Source organism: Apus apus, chromosome 23, assembly GCF_020740795.1.
Source record: "Apus apus isolate bApuApu2 chromosome 23, bApuApu2.pri.cur, whole genome shotgun sequence".
Lineage (NCBI taxonomy): Eukaryota > Metazoa > Chordata > Aves > Apodiformes > Apodidae > Apus > Apus apus.
Genome location: NC_067304.1, coordinates 1,290,432 through 1,316,682, shown reverse-complemented (window position 1 = coordinate 1,316,682; position 26,251 = coordinate 1,290,432). Strand labels below are relative to the sequence as shown.

The 26,251-nt window shown below is 48.3% G+C and overlaps 1 protein-coding gene across 4 annotated transcripts in view; it reads left to right on the top strand.

Annotated features, from left to right (window-relative positions):
• Positions 1-26,251, top strand: part of IGFN1 (immunoglobulin like and fibronectin type III domain containing 1) — a 46,393-nt gene that overhangs the window by 9,899 nt on the left and 10,243 nt on the right. For all 4 annotated transcript variants that reach the window (XM_051639079.1, XM_051639081.1, XM_051639078.1 and 1 more), the window contains 15 exons: positions 431-500; positions 1,493-1,615; positions 4,640-4,779; positions 5,615-5,714; positions 7,403-7,450; positions 8,019-8,064; positions 8,865-9,039; positions 9,641-9,754; positions 11,325-11,496; positions 12,648-12,920; positions 14,707-19,959; positions 22,170-22,294; positions 23,068-23,209; positions 23,709-24,005; positions 24,961-25,260. In XM_051639079.1, the coding sequence (XP_051495039.1) occupies positions 482-500; positions 1,493-1,615; positions 4,640-4,779; positions 5,615-5,714; positions 7,403-7,450; positions 8,019-8,064; positions 8,865-9,039; positions 9,641-9,754; positions 11,325-11,496; positions 12,648-12,920; positions 14,707-19,959; positions 22,170-22,294; positions 23,068-23,209; positions 23,709-24,005; positions 24,961-25,260 (7,327 nt within the window). In that variant the 5' untranslated portion in view covers positions 431-481. The remainder of the gene's footprint in view (positions 1-430; positions 501-1,492; positions 1,616-4,639; positions 4,780-5,614; positions 5,715-7,402; positions 7,451-8,018; positions 8,065-8,864; positions 9,040-9,640; positions 9,755-11,324; positions 11,497-12,647; positions 12,921-14,706; positions 19,960-22,169; positions 22,295-23,067; positions 23,210-23,708; positions 24,006-24,960; positions 25,261-26,251) is intronic.

The window sequence follows — 26,251 nt, the reverse complement described above, 5'->3', positions numbered from 1 at the left end:
TTGGACAAGGAAAGGAAGTCATAGGACAAGAGGGAATGGATTAGAACTGGAAGAGGGAGATTTAAGTTGGACTTCAGGAGGAAATTCTTTAGTGTGAAGCTGGTGAGACCTTGGCACAGGTTGCCCGGGGAAGCTGTGGCTGCCCCGTCCCTGGCAGTGTTGAAGGGCAGGTTGGATGGGGCTTGGAGCAGCCTGGGCTGGTGGGAGGTGTCCCTGCCCATGCAGGGGGTTGGATATAGATAATCTTTAAGGTCCCTTCCAACGCAAACCATTCTATGATTCAATGTGTTGATTGGCAGGTCATTCCCAACCTGGCTGCTAGGATATGGCAGGTGAGGATGGGCAAACTGCATCATAAAAATGTGCAGTAGGAATGTCTATCATTTCTCTTGTGAACTGTAAGTAATGAAACAACTTGTGTTTTTCCCAGGAAGAACCTGTAGCCTATTTGTGCTGACCACAGGCAGCCGAGTGAGGCATCATGAAAAGCCGGCAGGAAGGTGAGAGAACAGACAGAGCCATGAACACCACCTGGGCTGCCCTGAGAATAAGTCCAAGTTCCTTGTCTTGTCTGGAAATTTGGTATCTGTCTGTCACCACCACGAAGAAAGACACAAGTAACTGGCAGATCAGGTTCTGCTGAGCTTTCCAACAGTGTCTATCTCATGCCAAATTTTGAAGTTTTATTTGGAAAATAATTGTTGTAAAGCAGTCTTTATCTAAATCATCACTAGACCTGCATCTGCAGGTCAGGAAGGACAAGGAGCTACTGGAGAGGGTTCAGGGCAGGGCCACCAAGTGCTGAGGGGACTGGTGCACCTGCCTGTGAGGAAAGGCTGGGAGAGCTGGGGCTGTTCAGCTGCAGAGGAGGAGACTGAGGGGGGATCTCATCAACCCTCACCGATATCTCCAGGGGTGTCAGCAGGATGGGGCCAGACTCTTCCCAGCAGTGCCCAGTGACAGGACAAGGGGCAATGGGCACAAACTGGAGCACAGGAGGTTTATCCTAAATATAAGAAAATACTTCTTGACTGTGAGGGTGGCAGAGCCCTGGGACAGGCTGCCCAGGGAGGCTGTGGAGTCTCCATCCCTGGAGACATTCCAAACCCACCTGGATGTGTTCCTGGGGGACCTGCTCTATGGGATCCTGCTCCAGTAGGGGGGTTGAACTAGATGATCTCCAGAGGTCCCTTCCACCCCCACCACTCTGTGATTCTCTGTGGCCCTGGATTGTGATCTTGGTTGCAGATTTTCCCACTTGGTCTCTAGTTTTGAATTAAGTCAGCACAAAATCACAGACCTTAATGCTCCAGCCTTTGGACACACTGCACAGGCTGCAGTACAGGAATGGATGGGTCCTTTCTGGCCCAAGAGGAGCTGAGCAGGAACAGCTACTATTCTAAGGAGATGTAATGAAGGTTGTGAGATGGTTTCTAAAGGACCAAGTTCTAAATATTATCCTAATTGAATGTATTTTTCTTTACCTTTACAGTAAAATCCTTGAAGAAATCTTCCATCCCAGGTGTTCTTATCACCCAGTTTGTGGAGGACATTCCAAAAGGATGCACTACTCCTGACTTTGAGAAGAAGCCTCTCTCTCTGACATTGCAGGAAGGTGAGATTCCTGAAAGGAATTTACAAGGATGTGTAGTGGTGGGATGAGGGATAATGGTTTTAAGCTGGAAGATGGGAGATTTGGGTTGAATATTAGGAGGAAATTCTTCCCTGTGAGGGTGGTGAGAGCCTGGCCCAGGTTGCCCAGGGAAGCTGTGGCTGCCCCATCCCTGGCAGTGTTGAAGGGCAGGTTGGATGGGGCTTGGAGCAACCTGGGCTGCTGGGAGGTGTCCCTGCCCATGCAGGGGGGTGGGACTGGATCATCTTTAAGGTCCCTTCCAATCCAAACCATTCTATGACAACCAGTCAAAGCTGCAGACATGGAGATTTGATTCCACATCTCACCACATGAAAAAATTAACAGTGAATCAAGGTAGTTCCTAAAGAGTCTTGACTAGACCAGAAAAAGTGTTGTGTGGCCAGAGTCTTTGTTGTAGTGATGAAGTTTCATCAGTACTGATAAGAGGTCTCCTGAGTTTTCACTAGTGGATGCAAGAGCAAAATCTGGCTCCAAATGTATGCAACAAGTCCTGGAAATTCTGCAGAAAGGTCTCTAAGTATTTTGGATCAAAAGATTAAGTTCATTGAAAAAGTTGTTTCTTCCTGTTGAAGTAACTTTTATTATGAAAGTTCAGCATTAAAATTAGCTTCTTTTAAAAGTAATACATGCTGACTGCAGGTGCTGTTTGGGCTGTACTTCTCCTTCAAGGAGCTATGAAGGTCTTGCATGGAGCACAGAGATCTAAAATCAGTGGGAAGACTTCCAGTAATCACCTCTGCACTTGCAGAGAGTGTTTTGGTTTGGTTTGGTTTTGTGTTTTGGGTGGAATAGCCTGAGGAGATGTTGTAGCTCCTCTTCCCTCACAAGACTGAACCGTTTCTAGCACCCTGGATCTCAGTGTTGTCACACCCAGCAGAGCATTTTCACCGACCATTGAGGTTTGATGAAGGATCACAGTGGCCTCTAGTGGTACATCCCTCCTCCACCTTCCACTTGAAAGATTCAGGCGTGGGCCACGACAGTGGGCAGTCACCACCAGTTTTCCAAGCCCTTTCTGAGAAGGGCCTCAGAGGTGATCAGAGGCTGGAGCAGCTCTGCTCCGGAGACAGGCTGGGAGAGTTGGGGTGTTGAGCCTGGAGAAGAGAAGGCTCCAGGGAGACCTTAGAGCACCTGCCGGTGCCTGAAGGGGCTCCAGGAAAGCTGGGGAGGGGCTTGGGACAAGGGCAGGGAGTCATAGGACAAGGTGATGGTTTTAAACTGGAAGAGAGGAGATTTAGGTTGGACTTTGATAGGAAATAATTCACTATGAGGGTGGTGAGAGCCTGGCCCAGGTTGCCCAGGGAAGCTGTGGCTGCCCCATCCCTGGCAGTGTTGAAGGGCAGGTTGGATGGGGCTTGGAGCAGCCTGGGCTGGTGGGAGGTGTCCCTGCCCATGCAGGAGGTTGGGACTAGATGATTTTTAGGGTCCCTTCCAGTCTGTGATTTACGGTAGGTTCCTTGTAGTTAGGTACATACTCTTAGGGCATTCAGGTTGGTGTAAAGTGTCTTTGAAGATGCATGAGGAGTGTCCTTAGTTACACCCTCATCAGCCCATTGTGTTCAGTGCATGGATCAGCTGATACCCTCAGATGTGGAGTTCTGTCCTGTGACAGATGGCAAACATGGGAAATTGAAGCCAGAATGGCTAATATTTGAGAAAAGTGTGATCAACTGGAACCAGACTTCAATAACAGACAGTGCTGCAGTCCCAGAAAGAGTTGGAAAATGGCTTTTTATAAGAATCTGTCAGCAGGAACTTGCTGCATCAAGTACGGGTTTTGGTGTTGAGTACAGAAGGGTGTGAGAAATATTGCAAGACTTTCTGGGGAGAATTTTTGACAGTGTTGGTCACCTGAAGACCAAACCTATTGCAAAAGAAAGATAGTCATCATTTCCACCCTAAGCTAGATCCATGGGGAACTCATCCCTATTTCTGTGACACTCCCACTTTCCTGCATGAGTCACTTCTCTGATTTGGTGTTTCATTGTGTTTGCTGTGTCTTTGAAGCCTTTTGGAAGAAAAAGGGGAAGGGTTGGATGTGGCAGGGATAAAGCTGTTGGAGCTTTATGTGTCAGGTTCTTAGGGGAGCAGGACAGAGCTCCCAGGTGAACCCCATCCTCTTCTCCCTTACTTGCCTCTTCAAATAGCAGAGCCTGGTGTGTTTGGAGTGCCACGTGGTGCCAGGCCAGCAGACAGGGAAGGGATTTCAGGAACATGGCATGGAGGGAGTACATGGGGAAGCCCCCCCACCCTGCAAGGGTCCTCCCAGCTGGGGATCAGTGGTGTCTGTTAAGGTCATGTGCTCTTAAGTATGCAGAGGGGTATTTTCTTGTTTTCACCCCCTAAAAAAATCCAAATTTATCTAAATGAAAAAGAGTTTAGAAGCTGCAGCTGTTCACAGCTAAACTTTACTTATGTCCAGAGACAGGAGACTCCAGCACAGTGAGTCCTTTGTTATTTAACATCCTGCCCAGCATGGTCAAAACCAAAGGAATAGTCTAAAAGAACAGAAAAGCAATGGAACCTTGTAGGGGTATTTCTGTGTGATGAGAACAGATTTGGGCATTTGATGGTTGTGGTACAAGTAGTGCCCACAGTTTGGGGGAGTTCAAAATCAGAGCAAGATACCAAAAAATTGCTGCCTTGGGTGTATAATTTCTCTATCCCGTGCAATAAAAACACAGGCAGAGACCAAATGTACCAGAGGTAAATTTTAAAGTTAGTTTTCAGTTAATCTCTTTGAAAGCCAGTGAGTGAGGGTGGAGATTATGGCAGGTGTCTTGCAGTAAATTGGGCTAAAATAAAAGAGTAAATTCTCTTTTATGGAGAAAACAAAAAGATATAGTTATGTTTGAAGAATGTGTCTGCTTAAAACAAGAGATGGCTCTCTCTGGGGATCACTGTATTGATAACATAAGGGACCTGGCATGAGAGTCCTCATGTTCAAATCTGTCTTAAATAACTAATTTCTTGCTCTTTTCAAAGGTAAAAATGCCATTTTCAGAGCTGTGGTCAAAGGAGTCCCAACCCCTGACGTAAAATGGACACGTATGCTAGGAGGAATGGATAATCCTGCCAAATATGAAACCTTCTTCAATAGCACAACAAATGAATTCATCCTGCAGGTAAAAAGAAAATATTTCAGACAGAACTCATGGGACAGAGGGAGCAATGGAAGGGAAAAACCTACAGTGAGCTGATAGAGGTGTCCTCACACCTGTGATAACACAACGAAAAGCAAACAAAGCTTTTTAGAGTCATTCTGAGGATAGAAGAAAGGTCTGAGATCACAGAATCACAGAGTGCTGGGGGTGGAAGGGACCTCTGGAGATCATCTAGTCCAGCCCCCCCCCCTGCTAGAGAAGGATCCTGTAAAGCAGGTCCCACAGGAACACATCCAGATGGGTTTGGAATGTCTCCAGGAATGGAGACTCCACAGCCTCCCTGGGCAGCCTGTCCCAGGGCTCTGCCACCCTCACAGTCAACAAGTTCCTCCTCATGTTCAACTGGAACCTCCTGTGCTCCAGTTTGTGCCCATTGCCCCTTGTCCTGTCACTGGGCACTGCTGGGAAGAGTCTGGCCCCATCCTGCTGACACCCCTGGAGATACTGATGAGGGTTGATGAGATCCCCCCTCAGTCTCCTCCTCTGCAGCTGAACAGCCCCAGCTCTCCCAGCCTTTCCTCACAGGCAGGTGCTCCAGTCCCCTCAGCACTTGGTGGCCCTGCCCTGAACCCTCTCCAGTAGCTCCTTGTCCTTCCTGACCTGTAGAGCCCAGAACTGGAGACAGGTCTGCAGTTGCGGCCTCACCAGGGCAGAGTAGAGGGGGAGGAGAACCTCCCTCAAGCTGCTGGCCACATTCTTCCTAATGAATGATAGAGTAGCTTCTAAGGAAGCTGCAGGTGTGTGAACTGAAGCACAGCACATCCCTGCCAGCTCTTGCACTGTCCTTCTCTTTTAGATAAACCGCCTCACGACCTCTGACAGTGACCTCTATCATTGCTCTGCTGTGAATGAATACGGGGAAGCCTCATGTTCTGCTGGCCTCAAGATCATCCAAGGTAGGACTGACAGGTTCTCCAAAGGTCCTGTGTTTCCAAGTAATTGGCTTTGATGTCCTCTGGGGTGTGTGTCCAGAGAACTGTCCTAGTATCCTTGGTGTGCAGGTGTTTTTTTGCCCTCCCTGAGGGCTGGAGATCTTCTGTGACTCGACTTTGGTGGCTCCATGACAGTAGGAGCTTTAAGGCAAGGGGGAGAAAGTGTTATTGTGGTCACTACACTGGATCATAATCAGGCACTCTGGGTTTAGTGTTCTATTGGGTCAATCCTTTCTTCATGATGTTGAATGATTTGCTGCTGTGACACACAGAAGCACATCCTTGATGGTTCTCAGGTCTGAGTTCTTCACTGTAGTGTTGGTCATGGTGGTCCCTTTCCTGCACAGATTTGGTTTCTGAACAGGTACATAAACCTAATGTAAAGCATTCTAGTACCTCCATCAACACAGCTTTTTCTTTTAAGCTGTAAGATATCTCTCATGAAAGATCTCCAGCTCAAAAGCAGCTACATTATCTGATGACCCGATGAGAAGAAAATCTGAGTGGTTGAATCATCATCCCTGAAGGGATTTACAAGATGTCCTGATGTGGTACATAGACCACAGGTTAATGGTGGACTTGGCAAGGTGCTGGGTTAATGGTGGGACTTGATGATCTTAAAGGTCTTTTCCAGCCAAAACGATTCTGTGATTCCATGATCAGTCTTTTGGGAGGGATCCATCCCACTTCACTTCAGATATCTATGGTGTTCACCTCACCTAGTCCTCTGCTTCCTGTTAGAGTCAGTGAAGAGAAACGGGCACTTTGTGCATAAAATAGAACTGACATATTCTTGGAATCTACTTGAGCAGGAGGTGGACTATGTTGGAAGTGTCCATTTCACCTGTGTGCCTGTGAAGTTCAGAAGGCAACTAACTGCACGTGGCCAGATAATCCCTGCACCTTGGCTCCCCATCTCTGAAAGAAGAGTTAGTATTTCCTACTGTTGCTTAAATCAGAACCTTCAGAGAGCAGGAACAGTCTCCTCCACTGTGTAGAGTATCCAGTAAGCACAGAGTTGATTGTAACAAAATAATTGCATTTAGAGATGGAGATGAAAAGGAGTCAGTGTCAGAGTGACAAGGAAATCCAGGCTGGGATTTCCTCTTGCATTGGTAACAGATGCAGAGTTTTTCTAGCTCATTGGTTTACTGGTGTTAGTGTGAGTGTGATCAGTGTTAATAGGCTGGGAGAGTTGGGGTGTTCAGCTTGGAGAAGAGAAGGCTCCAGGGAGACCTTAGAGCACCTTCCAGTGCCTGAAGGGGCTCCAGGAAAGCTGGGGAGGGACTTGGGACAAGGGCAGGGAGGGATGGGATGGGGAGGATGGATGAAAACTGGGAGAGGGAGCTTGAGGTTGGACATGAGGAGGGAATTCTTTGGTGTGAGGGTGGTGAGAGCCTGGCCCAGGTTGCCCAGGGAAGCTGTGGCTGCCCCATCCCTGGCAGTGTTGAAGGGCAGGTTGGATGGGGCTTGGAGCAACCTGGGCTGGTGGGAGGTGTCCCTGCCCATGCAGGGGGTTGGAACTAGATGGTCTTTGAAGTGCCTTCCAACCCCAACCATTCTATGATTCTTTCTTTCTATGATTCTGTCCTTCTAAGATCTTGCTCATCTCATGGCTTGTTTTTCCTCTCTTTTCTCTTATAAACTACCAGTTGGCTTTAAGAAGAGAGCAAAATATGTTCCTGTTAATCCTGCTGAAGGTAAGTCAGGGTTAGATTTTGTTGCTTTTTGGTTTTGTTGTGTATTTTTTGGGGCAGGGACAGTTAATACTCCTTTGTCTATCACATTATTACAACCCCAAACTTATAAAGATTAAAGAAGAGAAGGGTTAATGAATCTTTAATGTTCTGTCATCTCTTTCTACCTGCTATTTACCTTTGGGTCAAGTGACAATCTTAGACATGGCTTTGAGCTGTTCTAATTAATAATGGTGGAATCATTTGTGCTAGAAAATGATTTTGTGATGTCAAAAACAGCTGGATCAAACATCCTAACGTGGCTGGAAAACAGTGGGTTTCTAGAGTGCCCTCTAGAAAGAATGGAAAGCCCTCTGGGAAGTGATGAACTTCACTTCAGTGCTACTCAAAGGACACGAGTTTGGCAGAGAAAACTGGCTCTAAGTTTCATGATATTTTGTTTGTAAAATGTGAAAAAATCACTGGTGGTAAACAGCCTGTTGGCAGTGGCTATTTTGCATTATCTTCTTTTGGGGGCTATATTTTACAGTGTTGGATATCTGAATGTTTGTTGTTTCCCCCACTTTAACAGCTTTAAGGAAGGAGCTTCAGGAGTTCCGGAAGCGGCTGAGGAAGCGGTGAGTGTCCGAGCTGAGGGTCCTGGTTACACATCCCAGATGTTTCTTGATGATAGGGGACAGCTTCAGAGATCTTCAAGGCAACACTTTAGGTTTCCAGACTTGTTGTTAGACTCAGTATGAAGAGACAGAACATCACAGTTTGCCACTATCTGTGAGACTGAGACAAGTACAAGGTACTCACCGCGTTTTGAGGTGTATGTTCCTTTGCACCACAAGATTCTGACTTAAAAGATCTGTTTCCCTGCTTCCCAGATTTTGGCTCACAAGTAACTTCCTGGCTAAGTGACAAGTCTCCATGTCATGATCTCTCTGGCTAACCAGGGGCTGAACCCTGCTTCCCAGGCCTTGTGCACAAACTGCCATGTGCACATTGCAGAAATCCCCTCACATTCCAGGTGGGGAACCTCCAAAGACTGTCTAATGGGAATGGTCTCTGGCCTGTACAAAATCCTGAATTGTGCTGAGAAATTACCTGGAAGAGTGCAAGCTGGCCTGGGCCACGCTGTGCCAATGACTCTGCTGGTAATTTACCAGTGTGAACAACTGCATTACAGGCTTGTCCTATATGGCCCAGGGCAAGACTCTTCCCTGGCAACATCTAATTTGTAGTAGAGATGCAGAAAACCTGTCCCAGGATAGTCCCATTCTTTCTCATCTGTATCTGCAGGGCCAAGTGAACTACAGAAATTAAGGAGAGAGAAATGAAAGAGGATTTAGTACATTAAAACAAGACATCTTGTTGTCTGTCAAAATGGCTAAATCTTTGTTGTTGTTGTTGCTTTTCCCCTGGTTCTAAGGGCCCCAGCACCAAAACCAAAACCTTTGGACAAAGAAGCAATCTACCAATTGTTGCTGCATGCAGATAAAAGAGATTATGAGAAAATCTGTATGAAATATGGAATTGCTGACTTCCGTGGGATGCTGAAAAAGCTGCAGGAGTTAAGGAAGGACACAGAGAGTGAACAAGGAGAGGTAAAATAAACTGAAACCACTCAAAGAACTGATTTTTAACCAATTGCAGAATGCTGTAGTTCCTTAGTATCTTCTGAACATGGGCTAAACCTTCCTAAAGGGTTTTGTAGATTAAAATTTTATTGTATCATGACAGAGAATGATTTATGACAATGTTTTAAAGAAGTCCTACTTCTATACCCCCATAGCTGAAAATGTCATTGGCTGTTTTTGAAGTTCGCTCAATTAATTTTAGGAGATACAATGCTTTTATTAAACTACATTGCTAAAATCTCTATCCAGTTGCCTCTAATGAGAACTTAGACCCCAAATTTAAAGGTTATATGCCTGAGAATAAAATTTTTTCTTCACATACAGGGGTATGTAGAAACCTGGGCAGACAGTGGCTGCCTAGTGTGTGAATGACCAGGAGGTGGCACATAAAATATAATTTGCCTACAGGAGGGAAATCTGGAAACTTGCTGGTTCTTCTATACACATAAAATAAGAAGTAGCTCTTTACTGAGCAGATAAAGAGTAGATTTCACATTAGTTCAACAGCTTAAGGACATCTGTCATGGCAGCTTTATCACTGACTAGGTTCTTGTCTCTTTCTCTGCAGTTACTACACAGTATCAAAAACTTCACGCACATCAAAGTCAACAAAGAGGGAAAAGCTACATTCAGCCTGGAGATGAACCTGAAAAACAGTAACAGCAAAGTTTATCTGCTTAAGGTGAGGGGGTGAGATGAGTTGCTCAGCTCGTAGCAGCCACTCAAGTTTTCTACATAAAATATTTGGTCTACTGGGCAGTGGCTGAGAGAAAATAAGGTTGTTAAAATTGTCTGTCCATTGCAGAATCCTGGTTTGGTTAAGGAGAAGTGGTGGTGGGGAGGACCAGGTAATCTGTGGTGGTGAACATCACTTGGGATTTGTAGATCCAAGTACAGGGAAAACAGTTACAACATCCATTTGACTTCAAGAGCTCATCTGGTAAGAGGAAATTGTAACTGTCTTTCAGGCTGCCCAAGTTCTACAGTCTCACATAAGAAATAAACAAGGATTTTATTCCCTTTCTGGAGTGTGTTATTCCACTAATAATTCACTTCTGTGAAGGAAAAATCTCAAGAAAGTAAAACATCCCATCTAGTTCTCTAGTTATCCTGCTGTGATCCCCAGGTGATCAGTGCTGTGGATGTTTTTCTGGAAGTTACATTCCAGTCAAACTGGGGTTAGTGGCTTTGATACAGGGAAATAGAAATTTGTAAAAAAGGAGGTCAGACTTAATGAAATCCTGAATCAAATGCAAGGCATGAAGTCTGTGCAGCCACAAGATGCAGAAGGAAACCTGAGTGTGTTACAGGTGGGAAGGTGTTGGACTCACCTGCTTGTCTATCTATGAGGATGCTAAAACCTAAGCAAAGAAAGTACTTTGTCTTCCAAGTTACAGTAACTCTGTATTAGTTAAGCTTCAAGACCATACGTGAGTGAGCAAATATGATTCTTTTCCTTGTTTTGAAGGTCTGATGCTCTGCTCTGTGCAGGATTTACTGCTCACAGTGTTGCCTGTGTGTGGGCAATAAGCATAAAAAATGAGCCCTGTCCATTGTCAGTAGGAACAGTGTCAGCTTCTCTCCTGTTACTCGTTCATATCAATAAGGTGATCATGTCACAAGTCTGGTCTGATATGTTTGCAATGCCTTGCACTGGTTATGCAAGTAGCTTTATGAGCACACTCTTTGAGTTGTTGGAGCATGTCCAGAGAAGAGCAACCAAGCTGGTGAAGGGTCTAGAGAACAAGTCCTGTGAGGAGAGGCTGAGGGAACTGGGGTTGTTCAGTTTGAGGAGGCTGAGGGGAGACCTCATTGCTCTCTACAGCTCCCTGAAAGGAGGTTGCTGGGAGGTGGGAGTTGGGCTCTCCTCCCAAGTGAGGAGGAAAGGACCTGAAGTTGGGCCAGGGGAGGGTTAGACTGGATATTGGAAAGAATTTCTTTACTGAAATAGTGGTCAGGCACTGGAACAGGCTGCCCAGGGAGGTGGTGGAGTCACCATCCCTAGAGGTGTTCAAGAAATGTGTAAATGTGGCACTTCAAGGCATGCTCTGGTGGGCATGGGGAGTATTTTGTGGGTTGTGTGTCTTTGGTTTTGTGGAGTGTGTGTTTGTGGGTTTTTTTGCGGTTGTTTTTGTTGTGTGTTTGGGTAGGTTGTGTTGTTTCCTCCAACCCCTCCACCCCAGGTGAAAGGTGGGAGTAGGTGATCTTAGAGATCTTTTCCAACCATGATGGTTCTGTGATTCTCTTCCTAGGATGGTCAGCGGCTCAGATATGGAACAGGGGATGAATACAGAAAGCACTGCCTGAGGAGAATTGGAAAAAAGTATCAATTCATTATCAATGATGTGCAGCCAGAAGATGCAGGCTTGTACCAAGTCAGAGTGGAGGATGTACCTGTTTTCTCAACTGCACTGGACCCTGAGTGTAAGGAATCAAGTTAGATGTATGTGATATGAAACTGTAACAAGAAATTATTTTTTGCTGGAAATGTTTATCTAGGACTTTCTGCAAAGCTCAGCAGTAAAACCTGATAACTACAGCAGGTTGTTTTTGTGTGGCCACATAAGGCTCTTTCTAAGACCGAGGTGAAAAAGAGCAGGAAGGTGGTTTTGTGATGTGGGTGTTGTATTTGTAGTCCAAAGGACTAGGTGCAAGTACCAGCTTGGCTCTGACTTCTGCGTGACAGTGAGAAGATTGCAGTTGACACCAAGTTGGGAGGCAGTGTTGATCTGCTTGAGGGTAGGAAGGCTCTGCAGAGGGACCTGGACAGGCTGGATTGACGGGCCAAGGCCAATGGGATGAGGTTCAATAAGGCCAAGTACTGGGACCTCCATTTCAGTCACAACAACCCCCAGCAGCACAACAGGCTCGGGGTAGAGTGGCCTGGAAACTGCACAGCAGAAAAGGACCTGGGGCTGTTAGCTGACAGCAGCTGAATATGAGCCAGTGTGTGCCCAGGAAGGCCAAAGGCATCCTGGCTCATGTCAGCAATAATGTGGCCAGTAGGACCAGGGCAGGGATAATCCCCCTATGGTCAGCACTGGTGAGGTCTCACCTCAAATGGGGTCAGTTTTGGCCTCCTCATGACAAGAAGGACTTTGAGGAGCTGAAGCATGTCCAGAGAAACACAACAGAGCTGAGGAAGGGGCTGGAGCACAAGTCTGATGAGGAGCAGCTGAAGGAACTGGGAATGTTCAGCCCTCAGAAGAGGAGGCTGAGGGGAGACCTTCTGGCTCTGGAACTGCCAGAGGAAGTTGGAGCCAGGGGGGGGTTGTCAGTCTCTTCTCCCTAGTAACAAGCAACAGAACAAGAGGAAATGGCCTCAAGTTGCACCAGGAGAAGTTTCGATTGGATATTAGAAGAAACTTCTGAACTGAAAGGATAATTAAACACTTGCCCAGGCTGCCCAGGATGGTGGTTGAATCCCCATCCCTGGAAGTGTTTAAAAGCCATGTAGATGTGGTGCTGAGGGACATGGTTTAGCTCTGGACTTGGTAGAGTTGGCTTAGTGGTTGGACTCGATGATCTTAATGGTCTTTTCAAACCAGAACAATTCTGTGCTGATTCCATTGTAGCCATCCCGGTGAGGTTCGAGCAGCCCCTCAGCGACGCGCGTTGTCCTGAGGACGAAGACGCCACCTTTGAGTGCCTCCTCCGCACGCCCTGCTACGACGCTGTGTGGCTGCACAAAACCCACCTCCTCGAGGGAAGTGAGAAGTACCAGATCTCTGTAACACCTGATGGCCTGACCCACAAGCTGGTTATCAAAAATGTCGGGCCCTCTGACAATGGCATGTACACGCTCGACACCGGCCTCTGCTCCTCGAACGCCTGGCTTATCGTAGAGTGTAAGTGACAATTCCCGCGGTGTTGCCTTGTGGTGTCTTAACAAAAGAATATTCCTCTCACTGCCTGATTGCTCACTGAGATGGTTCTATCCTGAGAAATGAATTATGGAGCCACTAGTTTCTAAATTGTATTTGGAAAACTCAAGGTCTGGCTAGACCCCTTTCTTCTTCAGATGAGACAGTTTTTTCACTTTTTTATTAGTCCTGACAAATTCTATCAGCTTATTTACTCTATAATTACCATGAAATACTTGTGCACTTGCTGCCCAGAAAGCCAAATGTATCCTGGGCTGCATCACCAGCACTGTGTCCAGCAGGTCATGGGAGCAGATTCTTTCCCTCTACTCACCTCTTGTGAGGCCTCACCTGGAGTGCCATGTCCAGTTCTGGAGCCCCCAGCACAGGAAGGACGTGGAGCAGCTAGAGTGAAACCAGAGGAGACCACGGAGATGATGGGAGGGCTGGAGCAGCTCTGCTCTGGAGACAGGCTGGGAGAGTTGGGGTGTTCAGCCTGGAGAAGAGAAGGCTCCAGGGAGACCTTGGAGCACCTCCCAGTGCCTGAAGGAGCTCCAGGAAAGCTGGGGAGGGACTTGGGACAAGGGCAGGGAGGGATGGGACAAGGGGTGATGGTTTCAAACTGGAAGAGGGGAAGTTTAGGTTGGACTTTAGGAGGAACTTCTTTAGTGTGAGGTTGGTGAAACACTGACCCAGAGAAGTTGTGGTTGCCCCATCCCTGGCAGTGTTGAAGGGCAGGTTGGATGGGGCTTGGAGCAACCTCGGCTGGTGGGAGGTGTCCCTGCCCATGGTAGGGGGATGGGGACTAGATGATCTTTAAGGTCCCTTCCAACCCAAACCAGTCTATAGTTCTGTGATTCCATGAAGTAGCACAATCTCCATAAATTATAAAAAAATACTTCACATCTCAATGTGTTTTCTTGGTGAAGCTATTGCTGTGTGACCACAGTTCAGCATCCAGGGGATTGAGAAGTGTTTACGATCAATACTATTCAATACTATCTTGCTCAATAGTATTTTTCTTTCCAAATTAGAGGTTAAACATGATAGAAGAAGCTCAAAGGAAGCTGGGAAACACTCTTCCCAGTTCCAGCAGATTAACAGTTTGTTAAGTAGTGTATTTTTGCTTCTGAAAGGTGTTTATTTAAGTCTCTTTTGAGGTCCAGCTACAGGAAGAGGTGGTCTCTCTCAGAAAGGCTTTTTGAGGAACTTTCAGGAACAGTGCAGGTTGAGTATCTCTGGTCTTCAAGTTGGCCATCTCTAAAATGCCAGGATACCAAGTGTTCAAGCTGCCTGAGTAGCAGTGAGATCCTGCTGCCAGGCTGGGAGCTGATGGCCACTCTGTGGGATATTCTATATCTCCTCCAGGGCTAGAGGGAGAAGCCAGAGGGAACTCATGAGTCCCAAATACAATCTAAAACCCTCAAAATTAGACCTATCATGCTGGAAACTTGCCTTGTTTTCCTGCTCGTTCTGTTTGTTTTTAATAAGCATGTTTCCCCTAAAAGTGATTGTTTTTTAAGTAAGAAATGTAAAATTGTGTCTGAATGTGATGCTGAAAAAATTCAGGATCTGAACTGACTTTAAATTTCTTTAAATATATTAATGATTCTGTGTCCTAGAATGAAATGGTAACAGATTCTAACACATTGTCTTTGGTTGTTGGTGCAGTACATGACCTATTGATTGTTATTTGTTCTCCCCTTCTCTCTTTTCCTGTCAATTATGTAAATTATCTCTCCTCCAATTAAACAATGCATCTTGAATACAGATGCCAAAGGGAAGAGGAAACAGGGTGAAGGAGACGAAAGGGAGGAGATGGAGTGGCCAAAAGAAACGTTGCCAGAACTAGAGAAGGCAAAGAAACTTCGACACAGAGAACGTGTTGGTGCTGAAGATGATCTTATGGACACTGGCGTGGAGAAAGATGGCTGGTACAGAAATGGTGAAGGCCACTCTGATGTTGATGGAAGCCACAGATTTTTGGGAAAGAAAGGGCTACGGAAAGTCCAACAAAATGAAAGGACAGGGCAGTTTTCTGGAGTAGACTCAGATGGAGACTCAGGGCCAAAGGATTGTAGTATCTTTGGATTAAAAAGCTTAGGAGGCAGAAGTGGCTTAAGGCCTGTCCATGGCAAGGATTCTATGACAGGAAGAGCAGGTGATGAAGTAGGAGGAGCAGGTGAATGGTGTTCTGTAGATGGCACAGATGGTCGTATGCTGGGTGCTGTTAACCTTGCCATGAAAGATGGAGGAGGTGTGGGCTCTCAGCGTGACAAGGATGGAAAATTGGGTGATACTGGTTACAGAGCTGGTTTTGGGGGTGTTGGGAGATTAGGTGCTCCTGATGCAGGGGAGAGACCTGGGTATACTTATGGAAAGGATGGTCTCCCATCCCATCCAGGGGGATTTGGTGGTGCTGGTGGAGCTGGTGCAGGAGGAGTTGGGTCTCCCTATGGAAAGGATGGTTTCCCAGCTGGGGCTGGTGTTGGTGCTGGTGGGGCTGGTGCAGGAGGAATTGTTTTTCCCTATGGAAAGGATGGTCTCCCTGCTGGGGCTGGTGCTGCTGGAGCTGGTGCAGCAGGACCTGGGTATACTTATGGAAAGGATGGTCTCCCTGCTGGAGGGGAATTTGGTGGTGCAGGAGGAGCTGGTGCAGGGGGAGTTGTTTCTCATTATGAAAAGGATGGCCTTCCAGCTGGGGCTGGTTTTGGAGCTGGTGCTGGTGGAGCTGGTGTGGGAGGATTTGGGGGTCCCTATGGAAAGGATGGCCTTCCAGCTGGGGCTGGTGGAGCTGGTGCTGGTGGAGCTGGTGTGGGAGGATTTGGGGGTCCCTATGGAAAGGATGGTCTCCCAGCTGGGGCTGGAGTTGGTGTTCCTGGTGAAGCAGTTAGGGGGGGACCTGGATCTCCCTATGGAAGGGATGGTCTCCCTCCTGGATGGGGTGTTGATGCTGCTGGTGTAGCTGTTGCAGGGACAGTTGGGGCTGCATATGGAAAGGATGGTCTTCCTGTTGGAACAGGCTTTGGTGGTGCTGGCATAGCTGTTACAGAGGCAACCGGGTATCCATATGGAAAGGATGGTCTCCCTGCTGGGGCTGGTTTTGGAGGTGCTGGTGGGACTGGTGCAGGGGGAGTTGGGGGTCCATATGGAAAGGATGGTCTCCCAGCTGGGGGTGGTATTGGTGTTCCTGGTGTAGCTGGTGCAGGAGTTGGTTTTCCCTATGGAAAAGATGGTCTCTCTGCTGGGGCTGGTGCTGGTGGAGCTGGTGCAGCAGGACCTGGGTATACTTATGGAAAGGATGGTCTCCCTGTCGGGGCTGGTGTTGGTGTTGCTGGCAGAGCTGGTGTGGGGGCAGGTGGGGGTCCCTATGGAAAGGATGGTCTTCCAGCTGGGGCTGGTGCAGCCGGTCTGGGGGGATATGGGGGTCCCTATGGAAAGGATGGCCTCCCAGCTGGTGCTGGTGGAGCTGGTGCTGGTGGAGCTGGTGTGGGAGGATTTGGGGGTCCCTATGGAAAGGATGGCCTTCCAGCTGGGGCTGGTGGAGCTGGTGCTGGTGGAGCTGGTGTGGGAGGATTTGGGGGTCCTTATGGAAAGGATGGCCTTCCAGCTGGGGCTGGTGGAGCTGGTGCTGGTGGAGCTGGTGTGGGAGGATTTGGGGGTCCTTATGGAAAGGATGGCCTTCCAGCTGGGGCTGGTGGAGCTGGTGCTGGTGGAGCTGGTGTGGGAGGATTTGGGGGTCCCTATGGAAAGGATGGCCTTCCAGCTGGGGCTGGTGGAGCTGGTGCTGGTGGAGCTGGTGTGGGAGGATTTGGGGGTCCTTATGGAAAGGATGGCCTTCCAGCTGGGGCTGGTGGAGCTGGTGCTGGTGGAGCTGGTGTGGGAGGATTTGGGGGTCTCTATGGAAAGGATGGCCTTCCAGCTGGGGCTGGTGGAGCTGGTGCTGGTGGAGCTGGTGTGGGAGGATTTGGGGGTCCTTATGGAAAGGATGGCCTTCCAGCTGGGGCTGGTGGAGCTGGTGCTGGTGGAGCTGGTGTGGGAGGATTTGGGGGTCCTTATGGAAAGGATGGCCTTCCAGCTGGGGCTGGTGGAGCTGGTGCTGGTGGAGCTGGTGTGGGAGGATTTGGGGGTCCTTATGGAAAGGATGGCCTTCCAGCTGGGGCTGGTGGAGCTGGTGCTGGTGGAGCTGGTGTGGGAGGATTTGGGGGTCCTTATGGAAAGGATGGCCTTCCAGCTGGTGCTGGTGGAGCTGGTGTGGGAGGATTTGGGGGTCCCTATGGAAAGGATGGCCTTCCAGCTGGGGCTGGTGGAGCTGGTGCTGGTGTAGCTGGTGCAGGGGGAGTTGGGGGTCCCTATGGAAAGGATGGTCTCCCAGCTGGAGCAGGATTTAGCGGTGCTGGTGGAGCTGATGCAGGAGGAGCTGGATCTCCCTTTGGAAAGGATGGTCTCCCAGCAGGGACTGGTATTGGTGGTGCTGGTGGAGGATTTGCAGGAGGAGTTGGGAGTCTATATGGAAAGGATGGTCTCCCAGCAGGGGCTGGTGTTACTGGTGCTGGTGTAGCTGCTGCAGGAGGATTTGGCTTTCCATATGGAATAGATGGTGTCCCAGCTGGAGCAGGCCTTGGTGTTCCTGGTGTATCTGGTGGAGGAGGAGTTGGGTTTCCCTATGCAAAGGATGGTCTCCCAGCTGGAGCTGGTATTGGTGGTGGTGCTGCTGGAGCTGGTGTGGGGGCAGTTGGTTTTCCCTATGGAAAGGATGGTCTCCCTGCTGGCGCTGATGCTGCTGGAGCTGGTGCAGCAGGACCTGGGTATACTTACGGAAAGGATGGTCTCCCTGTTGGGGCTGGTGTTGGTGTTCCTGGTGGAGCAGGTGTGGGCACAGTTGGGGGTCCCTATGGAAAGGATGGCCTTCCAGCTGGGGCTGGTGCTGGTGTTCCTGGTGTAGCTGGTGTGGGGGCAGGCGTGGGTCCCTATGGAAAGGATGGCCTTCCAGCTGGGGCTGGTGGAGCTGGTGCTGGTGGAGCTGGTGTGGGAGGATTTGGGGGTCCCTATGGAAAGGATGGCCTTCCAGCTGGGGCTGGTGGAGCTGGTGCTGGTGGAGCTGGTGTGGGAGGATTTGGGGGTCCTTATGGAAAGGATGGCCTTCCAGCTGGGGCTGGTGGAGCTGGTGCTGGTGGAGCTGGTGTGGGAGGATTTGGGGGCCCCTATGGAAAGGATGGCCTTCCAGCTGGTGTTGGTGCAGGGGGAGTTGGAGGTCCCTATGGAAAGGATGGCCTTCCAGCTGGGGCTGGTGTTGGTGTTCCTGGAGGAGCTGGTGTGGGGGCAGTTGGGGGTCCCTATGGAAAGGATGGTCTCCCAGCTGGTGCTGGTGTAGCTGGTGCAGGGGGATTTGGGGGTCTCTATGGAAAGGATGGCCTTCCAGCTGGGGCTGGTGGAGCTGGTGCTGGTGGAGCTGGTGTGGGAGGATTTGGGGGTCTGTATGGAAAGGATGGCCTTCCAGCTGGGGCTGGTGGAGCTGGTGCTGGTGGAGCTGGTGTGGGAGGATTTGGGGGTCCTTATGGAAAGGATGGCCTTCCAGCTGGGGCTGGTGGAGCTGGTGTTGGTGAAGCTGGTGCAGGGGGAGTTGAGGGTCCCTATGGAAAGGATGGTCTCCCAGCTGGTGTTGGTGTAGCTGGTGCAGGGGGAGTTGGGGGTCCATATGGAAAGGATGGTCTCCCTGCTGGAGTGGGTTTTGGTGGTGCTGGTTTAGCTGGTGCCGGAGGAGTTGGCTCTCCCTATGAAAAGGATGGTCTTCCAGCTGGGGCTGGTGTTGGTGTTCCTGGTGGAGCTGTTGTGGGGACTGCTGGGGGTCCATATGGAAAGGATGGTCTCCCAGCTGGGGCTGGTGTTGGTGTTCCTGGTGGAGCTGGTGTGGGGGCAGGTGGGGGTCTCTATGGAAAGGATGGCCTTCCAGCTGGGGCTGGTGGAGCTGGTGCTGGTGGAGCTGGTGTGGGGGGATTTGGGGGTCCTTATGGAAAGGATGGTCTCCCAGCTGCGGCTGGTGGAGCTGGTGCAGGGGGATTTGGGGGTCCCTATGGAAAGGATGGCCTTCCAGCTGGGGCTGGTGGAGCTGGTGTGGGAGGATTTGGGGGTCCTTATGGAAAGGATGGTCCCCCAGCTGGGGCTGGTGGTGTAGCTGGTGGAGCTGGTGTGTGGGGACCTGGATCTTCCTATGGAAGGGATGGTGTCCCTGCTGGAGTGGGTGTTGGTGGTGCTGGTGTAGGGGGAATTGCTTCTCATTATGGAAGGGATGGTCTTCCAGCTGGGGCTGTGGCAGGAGCTGCTCATTTTCCTTTTGGAGGAGATGAAGTAATGGGATCTCGCTATGGCAGGGATGTTCTGCTGAGCAGAGCTCATGGACATGGCAGTGGAGCAGGAGGAGATGGCTTTTTCTCAGAAGGTGATGGTCTTGGTGGTTCTGCTGTGTGGGGTGCTGGGTCTCCCTATGGGAAGGACAGTGGGTCAGCTGGAGCCAGGGCTGGTGTGGGTGCAGGTGGCAGGCTGGGAGCTGATGAAAGGGAGTTACCTTCAGTCCATAGCAAAGATGGTGTGGTAGGTGCTGTTGGGCGAGGTGGTGGATATCCTGGCAAATCTTCGAGTGGAGGTGAAACTGGAAAGGGCACTACCAATGATCTCAGAGGATCAGGGAAGGAAGGTTCAGCTCTTCAGAAAGAGTCACTTTCAGGTCAAGGAGATGCCAGGGGTGAGGGCAGAGATTTAGGACATGTAGAGTCCCGTTATGGCAAAACTTCTGTCCTTGGAGGAGCAGGGAGAAAACCCCATAATAGATCTGTTGGCGGGAGGAATTCAGGTGGTTTTGGTCAAAGTCCATCAGATTTTGGTCAGATGCCAGATCTTTATCCTGGACCTCCTTCAATAAACCTGAGAAATCAGGAACCTGACCTTGAGATGAAAGCATATGATTTCTTGAAGAATACAGAAAGTACTGAAAAAAGAAGACATTATTCCCTCGATGATCTGAGAGGTATGTGCTGATTTGATGACTTCTGTATTGCTGGTCTTTGCTTTTTGAGTCTCATGTTCCTAATCCTGGACAAAAATTGATTCTTGTGGCTTAGACAAATGTGGAAATGTGGTAAAACCACAACCTGTTCCATGTTCCACCACGTATTTGCTGTTTGACCTTAGGCAATTTGCTCAGGTCAAACTCTTAGAAGTCTAGATGATCTTTTGCTGAAATTATCCGCAACAGGGAATAGTCCCTTTTTCCAAGGAGTCACATGGAGAAGACAAGGGTTGATGGGCACAAGTTACTCCTTGGGAGGTTCTGCTTGGACTCCAGAAGAAAATTTTTCACCATAAGAAGTTATACACTGGAATAATCTCCCAAGAGAAGGGGGAGTCCCCTACATTGGACAGTTTTAAGACTCAGCTTGACAGGCTGCTGGGCCACCTCATTTAAACCAGAAAGGGTGGATGAGATGGTTCTTGAGGTCCCTTCCAACCTGCCATCCTATGATTCTGTGATTCTATGATCTGTTCATTTACAGAAATGGTTCAGCTCCATGTGGAACAGCCCCCAGGTCACAAACATCCTGGTTCCCATTTAGTTTCCAGGAATGCAGCCACATGTCATGGTGCAACCCCAGCCAGCAGCTCAGCCCCCACAGCCACTTGCTCACTCCCTCTGTGGTGGGGTGGGGAGAGAATGAGAAGGGTAAAAGTGAGGAAGCTCCTGGGTTGAGATAAAGACACTTTAATAGCTAATGCAAAAGCCCTGTGCACAAAGAAAGCAGAACAAGGGGTTCATCCACCCCTTCCCACCAGCCACCTCCAGGACAGCTGGGCTCCATCAGACTTCATGGTGACTCAGGGAGACAAGCACCATCCCTCCAAACATCCCCCTTCCTTCTTCCCCAGCCTTGTGCTGATGTCATATGGTCTGGAATGTCCCTGTGGTCAGTGGGGTCAGCTGTCCTGGCCGTGTCCCCTCGCAATTCCTGGTGCACCTCCAGCTGAGGAGCAGAACAAGCCTTGACTCCATGCAAGCCCTGCTCAGCAATAACAAACACCCCACAGCAGCTACTGTGAGGAAAACTAACTCAGTCCCAGCCCAAACCAGTGCACCATGTTTCTTTAATATGGTTCCAATTTAAAACTTACTGTTTCACTTCATTTGTTCTAACAACTAGAGCACAGGTCTGTGTTGTTCCAAGTTAATATGGATAATGTCAAGAGCTCTTTTCTCTTGTGACATCAGAAATAAAAGGTCTTGCATATAGTAAAAGGAGACTAAAAGTGTGTGCAGCCATTTGTCTAGAGGCCAGTGGTGAAACCAGCAAGATGATGATGTGAAAATTGTGGAGATGAGAAGCTTCAGATGTACAACCAAAGGGGAATAGTCACCTAATGGAATGGCTGATGAGTTAGAAGTTATCAAGGCAAGCAAAACAGAAGTATAAGGAGGGAAGTAAAATCAACAAAATAAGAGTTAATGGGGGAGGAGGTGGGGTGTTTATTAGAGAGGGGATGAGGATATTAATGAAGAATTTGGGAAGCACTTCCTCATGGAGAGGGTGATCAGACATTGGAATGGACTGCCCAGGGAAGCGGTGGAGGCACCATCCCTGGGGGTGTTCAGGGAAAGGCTGGAGGTGGCACTTACTGCCATGGTCTGGAGATGTGGTGGTGTCAGGTCACAGGCTGGACTTGATGATCTTAAAGCTCTTTTCCAGCCTTGGTGATTCTGTGAAGGGGAAGAGGAATATGGGGGGTGGAGAAGAGTGTGACTTGGGGCTGTTCAGGGGGAAGTGTTTGGGCAGCCCTGTGCCTGGTCAATGCAGAGGAGAACAGTGCAGTAGCCTATCCACATCCCACTAGGAATAGCCTGGTTTTTTCCCACTGGTTGTAGAGGAAACCAAGACAATTGGCATAGGCTCAAAATGGCAAATCTGTAGATGGAGACTGTGATTTGTGAGGACTCCATTCCCCTTAGCTTGACGTCAGGGCTGGATTATGTGCAGCTACTTGGCGTGTCCCTTCAGTGCAATGAGTTTCTGCCAACTGGCCCACAGAGTTGTGGTACAAAGTCTGTCCCAGCTGCAGTGTGTATGTATGTATATATATATATATATAATTTCAAAGCTCTTTTCTCCTCTTGTGCACATGCATTTTCATCTCTATCTTTCTCTCTGCCAGTGTAACTCAGAGTTAGTGTCTTTTCAACACTTTCAGTGCCACGCTGTTATGTCAACAAGCAGTTACTTAATGTCAGAGTCCTGAAAGGGGAACCAGCTGAGCTGTCTTGCACTGTCAGTAAAGAGGATGTGACAGGAACCTGGTTTAAAGATGGATTAAAGGTAGGTGTCCTCTAGCTACTGTGTCCTTCAGTGAGCAATGCTCTGCTCTCTGGCTCTGCCTCTTCCCCCGTGTCATGTCAAGGTGTCCTTCCCTCTGCCAGTTTTGCTGTAGCCTGAGGGTGGCCCTGGATGGATTCTGCAGGAGCCTGTTGGTAATAACATTTCTGATAGAAACCCAGCAAGATTTCTCGTCCTTCCTGCTGAAAGTTATTTCCTTTCATGCTGACAACAGGCTTTGTGTTTTCCATTCTTTTCCATGGATGGAGGTGGGGTGGGTCTCTTCCTTGCAATCCGATCGTTTTTCTTCTCCTTGGTGAATGAGAGAAATATGCAAAAAGTGAGGGGAAAATCTTCAAGGATCCTTCAGGCAGGCATAATAAGAGTACCCTTTCTAATCAGTGCTGAAGGTTAAGCATAGACATCATAACACTGGAGAGTAATTCCAGTTGTGGGATCCAGATGGTACTGTAGAAGTTCTGAGGTATCATATTCGAGTATGGGCCAATGTTTCTATCATTAAGAATAAACAGAGAGAGCTTTGAGACTTTGCTTAAATTGATTGTAATGGGCTTTGAATGATGTCTTTGTGGCAAGTAAATTGATTGTGCTTCTATGTAACATTACCAGATGAGTAATGCCAGAATATTCTTTTAATTAAACATGCATGGCATTCATAAGTCTTACTATTAAATTTTTTGTCTGTCCAGTTTAAGCTTTAACTGCCTTTTTTTCACCCTTTTTTAAAGAATGGGTCTCTGTGTTTTACCTTCTAGTTAAAAAGCATGGATGGAGTAATCATTGAAAAGCAAGGTCTAGTCCACAAACTAATTATTAACAAAGTGGAAGATATTCATGCTGGGAAATACAGGTTTGAAGGTGGAGATATAAAAACTGAAGCTTCCATTTTTGTTGAAGGTGAGACTATTCAAACTACTAATGCAGCCTTGTGCTTGAAATGTAATGTGTCTTCTCAGGGACCTGTACTTTGTTATTGAGACAGCTTTATCATAAAGAATTTCCATGTCAATGGGAGATTTTTTGTACAAGTTGGTGCATTCTGTGTTTGCAAATTTCACTAGGGAGCCTTTCTCAACAGCTCGTAATTAACTCAAAGATTTTGGGGTGCAGGTAACAATTTCTCAGGCCAGATTTCTTCATTCTTGTATTTAGTGTATGGCCTATGAGAAATTTGGTCCAGTGAAAAGAACAAGATGATATCACAAATACTTTGTGATAATTATCCTGTAGCAAAGTACATACCTGTGTGTGAAACACTGAGCAGGCATCCCAAGGTGAAGGACCAAGTGTTGCTTCTAAGCATTACTGACAGCATCATGAGGGAAGCCCTTCCCTCCAAGGTGAGCTTTATCCTCTGTGAGCAGCAGTTTTTCACCACCTTTTATCATCTGCTTAGATCCTCCCCAGGTGGACAAAGTTCTCCTCAAAAACTTAACAAGTGTCCCTACCGTGGCCAAGGCAGGGCAGAAGGTGCAGCTCAGGATCCCCTTCGAGGGCCGGCTGCCCATCGCAGCGACGTGGCTGAAGGACAGAATGGAGCTGGTGGATGACACAAGGATTCGTCTGGATAAAACAGAGACCTTTACCATGCTCTCCATCTCCAGCTGTGACAGGAAGGACTGTGGGGATTACAAAGTCAGGCTGAAGAATGACAGTGGGGTCCTGGAGATCAACTTAAAGCTTGTGGTGATAGGTAAGAGCCCTGTTGCACCCACTGTGGCTTTCATTGTAGAGCTTAGGCAGGGAACCCAGTAACACTGGTGAGAATCTTATTTAGAGCTACTGGGCATTCCAAGGTGTAATTGTCCACTAAATCGGGGCACAAGCAAAGGTTGCTGGCAGGTTTCTTGCCCTGCAATACAAGATGACACGAGTCTAGTTCAGTTTTGCATGGCTTCAGCAGCTGAATGTTGGGTGACTGTGGGAGGTGGGAATGTGCACGACAGGAAAATCTAAAATAGATGATCAAGGCCAAATTCACCTCTGCCATAAACACTTGTGGTCTTTGGGGAGTCCAGAAATGGTCTCCTTCTTTACAAACCAGCTGAGCTGGTGCAATGCTTAAGAGAACAGTTAGCCCATGAAGCAAGGATCTGGCTTCCCCGACACTTCTCTAACATCAGAAGACTGGAAGATTTGAAGAGGTGATTTGAGTGCCCAGCCCTCATTCTGCAGCTGTATCCCATTGGAAACAGGCTCCCAGCTGGATGTGAGAGACAGTGTCTGCTGGGGGAGACCTCATTGCTCTCTACAGCTCCCTGAAAGGAGGTTGTAGGGAGGTGGGAGTTGGGCTCTTCTCCCAAGTCAGTCATGACAGGACCAGAGGAAATGGCCTGAAGCTGGGCCAGGGGAGATTCAGACTGGATATTGGAAAGAATTTCTTTACTGAAAGAGAAGTCAGACACTGCAACAGGCTGCCCAGGGAGGTGGTGGAGTCACCATCCCTGGAGGTATTTAAAAACCATGTAGATTAGGAACTTCAGGACATGCTCTAGTGGGCTTTTCTGGGGAGGGGTGGGGGTTGACAGTTGAACGTGGTGATCTCAAAGGTCTTCTCCAACTGTGACAATTCTGTGATTCTGCCCCAAACCCAGGAGCACACCTTAGTCTGGAGCTAACTCATACTGTCTCCATGCTCACCTTTTCAGACAAGCCACAGCCACCTGCAGGTCCCATCAAAATTGTGGAAAGCTCTGCAGACAGCATCACCATTCAGTGGAAACCCCCAAGTGATGATGGGGGCAAACCAGTGCAGACCTACATTATTGAGAGTCAGAAGGTGGGCAACAACGACTGGGTGGCTTTGGGAGAAACCCCCCGGAGCTGTACCACCTTCACCACTAACAAAGTAGAACAAGACATGAGCTACTACTTCAGGGTGAGAGCTGTGAATGCTGAGGGGAGCAGCGACGCCCTGGAATCGGAGGAAGTGAAGGCTGTCAGTAAAGGTATGGAAGAACTTCCCATAATTGTGTTTGACAATTGGTAGGGAAATTAATTTTCAAAGCTGACACCAAAGCAAACACGCTGCATTTTGAATGTTGCTACGGATCTAAACTTGAATCACAGCTGTGAGGTCTCCACAAATCCATAGAGACCACACATTGGGAAGTTTGTTGTAGGCTTTGGTGATGCCAGGTGAGAAGGTGTTACGTTCTCAGTTATGCTCCATTCTGAATTGGAAAGCAAATTTCGTGGGGGGCTGCAAGATGCTTCAAGATCAGAGAAAATTTTATCTTGGGATGGCTACAAAGGGAACTTGTGAGAGCTTTTCTTAAGGGTCTAGGAGTTCTCTGCACTGGGACATCTCTCTGTGGATCAAGAGATCACACAGGGCTGTGCCAATGTTCCGATGGAGAGATGTCCTGGGGGAGAGTTGCCCCTTCCAGTTTTCTAACTCCATAGGCAAGGGAGAATCTCCGTATGTGCAGCATTTTTCAGCCTGACTTATTCACTTCCCTGATTTTCAAACAGTTAATTCTCTTCTTTGTCCTTCAGTGAGTTTAAATACTCAAACAGTTTTGCCATGACCATGAATGCAGTACTGGAGAGAAAGCACTGCTCTGGTCTATTTCCCATTTTTTCTTTCTACATTTTCATGATCATGAGCAGCCCTGAATTTTGAAGAGGGCTAAGAAATCCATTCCATTTCCATTTTCTGCTATTAAAAGCATGAATCATTCTGACTTCTCTGATCATGTCAGAATGTAAATGCTTTGCTCCACAGGCTGAGAGGGGAATTGTCAGCTGTGATGACAGCAGGTCCTTCACAGAAACAAAATTCAGGAGCAGAGGTTCATAGAATCATAGAATCCTAGAATCCTAGGGGTTGGAAGGGACCTCGAAAGATCATCTAGTCCAACCCCCCTGCCAGAGCAGGGTGACCCAGAGCACATCACACAGGAACGTGTCCAGGTGGGTTTTGAATGTCTCCAGTGA